Source organism: Alosa alosa, chromosome 24 (genome assembly GCF_017589495.1).
Source record: "Alosa alosa isolate M-15738 ecotype Scorff River chromosome 24, AALO_Geno_1.1, whole genome shotgun sequence".
Taxonomy (NCBI): Eukaryota; Metazoa; Chordata; class Actinopteri; order Clupeiformes; family Clupeidae; genus Alosa; species Alosa alosa.
The window spans coordinates 27,094,111-27,098,905 of record NC_063212.1 but is presented as its reverse complement, the minus strand read 5'-3'; the positions used below and the strand labels follow the sequence as shown (position 1 = coordinate 27,098,905).

Sequence of the window (4,795 nt, the reverse complement as noted above, 5' to 3'; positions counted from 1 at the left end):
AGAACGGCAGAAAGACATGTACAAAACTTCAATGGTAGTCTATCAGTTAACTTAGCATTTGAGAAAAACAAAAGAGAGAGCAATTAAATGACACTAGTCCACGTTGCTTTCTACCCAATCCATAAACGAACGGCTGAATAAAGACATTTCTGTAGCCATTTAGATATAATTTTGTTGAAAACTAATTTAAGCTAATTTTAACATGACTGCTATTGCTAATTGATTAAAGGGGCAGTCGTGGCCTACTGGTTAGCACTTCGGACCTGTAATCGGAGGGTTGCTGGTTCGAATCCCGACCAGTAGGAATGGCTGAAGTGCCCTTGAGCAAAGCATCTAACCCCTCACTGCTCACTGCGCCGGGATTAGTGTGTGCTTCACCTCACTGTGTTTCACTAATTCACGGATTGGGATAAATGCAGAGACCAAATTTCCCTCACAGGATCAAAACCGTATATATACTTAGGATCACGCCCACTGATCTCACTTACGTTGTGTTCATGGGGAAAAGTTCCTACTGTGAAATGGCTGCCAATACAAACATAATTGAAGCATGTTTAGAGCCATAATTGAAGCATGTGAAGTTCGTAACAACATTTGCTTTAAACCTCTGCAGAAGTTGTCTCATTTGCCTAAGCAAAGGCTAGCCAGAGATGGCTACAAAAGGCAAATTAATTGCCATCGTTTTGGTTGTTAGTCTGCTGTTGGCGGTATTTTCATGAAACACCCAGTACATGTGCATACTCACAAGGAGAGCTGGGTTGGAGCAAGAGGAAGACGTGGGGAGAAGAGAAATTAGCATATTTAGTGGCTGTTTAGGCAACATGAATATGTTTTGAATCGGGGACTGGTTCTACTCATTCTACTCTACAGGAACGTTAGTTTTGCTAAAATGCCAAATCATGACCTGATTTGGTGTGTTGATCTGTAACGTTATGAGAGAACCGACAAAGTAGCCTAATGTTAACTTTTTTTCTGTTCAAAACTAGGTTTACACGAAGATGATAGACTTTCTTAGAAGCTGTGAAATTTGGCCAGAAAGGAGTCATACAAGTCTTCCCTCTGAAAGTTGACACAGAATTAAACAATAAGTTATGGTTCATTGATCAGAACAGCGACAGGTTTTGGTAGGCAGTAGACTCGGTAGACATTTAGCATCTAAACGTAAGGTATACACAAATCCAGCGAAACACAGAAGTAAAGCAGCGCCGCCATTACTGCGTGCCTTGCTGCTAAGGAAGTAGAGGAAGTAACGTGTTGGTCCCATAGGCGGCTGTAGCAGATGTTGGCTGTACGAAATGTTATTTTTATTTAGTTTATTTAGTACGAATGCTGTCCAGTGATGCCGGGGAGAGCGTGTTGTGTGGTTGGCTGTTTTAACAGCAGCACAAAACTACAGGCCTGGAAGAAAATCGTTTGTGAAATTCACAAACCTTTGTTGCACATCGACTGCCCATGTTTACGGCCATACGGATTACACAGAGCTCCTGGTCGAGCGGAGGACCAAGATGTGCGTCAAAAGTGGATGAAACACATAAACCGAGATGGCTTCAAGCCAAACAAGAATACTGTGGTAAGTTTGGCTCTGACTGTTCAATCTGTTAATACCACAGATTGCATGCAGTGGGTGTAACATACAGTGAAACAGCGCTAGCTAAGTTTGCTGCTCCTATAAAAAGGAAGACCCTACAAAAGGAAGAACAATCATATACACCCCCTTTCACGCATCATAAATAGGACAGTAAAGTGCAAAATTGTGTGCATGTTTGACGTTAACTAAGAGAAAGTGCAGAGAGCTATTTAAAGTGCTGTCTTGTTCACACTTGTTTGAGAAGTACTTTTACCACATTGCTCATTATGTACTCATCTTTATTACCTCTCTAAGGTGTGTGGGATACATTTTCCTGACGGACAACCTACAAGAGAAAACCCCTATCCTGTGTTGTTCATGGGTTATGAATGTCATGTAAGTAGGTCTCTTAGATGGCCATATTATTGCATCACATTTCGTTCATTTAAAGCTTGATTGTGTTTAACTAATGCACCTCTCTTCTTTTTCCCCTTATTGGTAACACCAGCTAGACCTCCCCCCAAAAGAAGATGTCTTAAGCCATTACACCAGAACTCAACTACTGAACCTGAAGCTATGGAAACAGATGTGGATGTCGGGAATTTGGAGAATATGCCTCTGCCGACGTGTGACGTCGGAACCCAGTGGCCAGATCACATAGAGCACAACTGCAGTTTTAACTGTGGTAACAAGCCGATTAAGGACTGTGGGACTCCAGATCCAACACCGTCAGTATCGGCACATAATTTAAATAACAAAGACTTTATATTTTATACAGGTTTAAGTGCTGAGAGTTTCTGGCAACTTTTGCAAGTCCTGTCGACTTTTTTCTCACAACCACTTAATACCAAATTGGCCCTCCATGAACAATTTTTGCTTGTTTTAATGAGACTCCGTTTGGGGCTATTGTTTACTGACTTGGGTAAACAATTTGGGTTCAGTAGAAGCACAGCATTTGAAATATTTACATTTTGGAGACCAATCTTGCAAGATTCATGAGGGAAAAGGTGATCGCTTGGTTGCCCAGGGATACACTGAACAGAATCAGGCCCAAGACATCTATCCTAAAGCCACATGCATCATTGACTGTACGGAAGTCTTTGTACAAAGGCCAAAGAACTTAAGAAAAAGATCACAAACTTATAGCAATTACAAACATCATAATACATACAAACTGCTATACTGTATAGCCCCCAATGGCTGTCATGTTTGTATCAAAGCTTTTTGGTGGAAGGGCCAGCGATCATCTCATCACAAAGGACAGTGTTTTTATTCATCGCCTGATCCCTGGTGATGAGATTTTAGCAGATCGCGGATTCACCATCATGGATATATTGCCTCCAGGAGTGAGTCTAGCTCTTCCTGCATTCACACGTGGACGTAAGGAGCTGTCTGAACATGAGGTGACATCCACACGCCGCCTAGCTAATGTCAGAATTCACATTGAGCGAGCAATTCGAAGGCTGAAGGGTTTTAAGATTCTGTGTAAAGTTATGTCTGGTAGGTTGCAAAGTGTTGATGAGATTGTAAGTATTTGTGCAGGGTTATGTAATTTGCAACCTCAGTTAATCCGTAACAGTACTGAATGAAGAAGAAACACCTGAAATGGATGTGTGTGTGTCTGTCTGTCTGTCTGTGAGTGTGTCATGGGCTAAGTTGTCATGGGAAAGTGTGAGTGTGTTATGGTTAATATTGTATAGATTATGTCCTTAGGCTAAAGAAGGTCACAGTATACCAAATATTAATTTGTATTTCAACAGAAAATCTAACAAGGCAACCAACAGTTTCAGACAGCAATTGCAAATAGTTAAAATGTACAGGTTTAAACTGTAAACAAATGTCAAACTCTTGATATGTGTTTTAAGTTGCCATAACAATGCAATGTAGACAGTTAAAATGTACAGTTGTAAACAGAACAAATGTCGAACTCTTGATCTGTGTATTACAACTAAGTTGTCATGGGAAAGCACATTAAAGTGTCCACATTCTCGGGAGACATGACCGACTACTATTGGTGGAAGGCTGAGTGGGAAGAACTGGAACAGCAGGGGAACCCACAGAGGACGGCTGGTGTTACAAGGTTCCACCTCCTAGCAAGTCTCAGCGACAGGGTGAAGAAAGACTTGGTTCTGTCCAGCTGTGCGTCGGCAAATGAAATGTTCAGGCGCCTCGACAACCGTTTTGGGAACAAGGCGAAAATCGTTCTGAGGATATCGGAAGAGGTTCAGGGCCTACCCCCCGTAAAGGGAGATAACCCTAGAAAAGCGATTGAGCTGATCCAAGCAGTGGAGCGGGCCCTTAGTAACCTTGTGATCCTGGGAGAAGAGGAGGTCATAAAGAACCGGTGGGTAGCACAGTCCCTTGAAAGCAAGCTACCAAGCTCTCTGAAGGAGAAAGGGATTACGCACAAGACCAAGCCTGTGAACAGTTTTGCTCCACATAAACACTTTGACTGCTTACTGCGTTTCCTGAAGAAGCAGGAGGCAATCCTGGAAGAGCTGGATCAGCTGGAGGCGAGCCCAAGAGAGGGAAGCTCCTCAGTGAAAGGCCCAGCAGATAAGCCAGAAAGAGGAGTCAAGAAAGCGTTCTCCAAAGCTACCTCAGGCCAAAGAGAGTCGCCTCAGTCGAAGCCACGCTTGGGCCCGTGCACTGCCTGTGCTGATGAGACACACACTGGCAGGCTGTTTGCTTGCAAGGTCTTCAGGGAAATGGATCTCCAGAAGAGAAAGGCCCATCTGAAGACCCATGGAATATGCAATCGGTGCCTGTGCTTCCACCTGAAGGATGGCCGTTGCAACCCAAAGTTCCTCTGCAGTAAAATGGACTGCCGCAAAGAAAAGCCTCACCACTATCTGCTCTGCCCCAAGTCCATCGCTCAAGAGAAAGATGCCTTGGGCTGACCAGCAAGCAAGAAGAGCTTCTGGCGAAAGTCACTCCGGAACTAAGAGCAGAATTCAGAAAGGCATTTTCCAACAAGGCCTCAACCACAATCTGCACTGCTGGAGGTGGACTGAAAGAGTACCCAGTTATAATGATGTTACTGGAAGTGACTACTAACTCAGGCCAGCTGATAGGCACTCTTATTGACCTTGCCTCTGACACCAACTACATAACAAACAACGCTGCCCAGCGCCTTGGACTGATTGGTGAGAGCATCAAATTAATTGTCCACGGAATAGGAGGAATGACAACGACGGTCACAACAAAGAGGTATTCCCGGCAACTAAG

The 4,795-nt window shown here is 43.6% G+C and overlaps 1 protein-coding gene across 1 annotated transcript; it reads left to right on the top strand.

Moving 5' to 3' along the window:
* Positions 1-1,837: 1,837 nt before the first annotated feature.
* On the top strand, positions 1,838-4,467 carry LOC125289336. Its single transcript, XM_048236090.1, has 2 exons — positions 1,838-1,963; positions 2,076-4,467. Exon 2 carries the CDS (start codon positions 3,526-3,528, stop codon positions 4,465-4,467), a length of 942 nt encoding a protein of 313 aa, XP_048092047.1. The 5' UTR covers positions 1,838-1,963; positions 2,076-3,525.
* Positions 4,468-4,795: the final 328 nt, after the last annotated feature.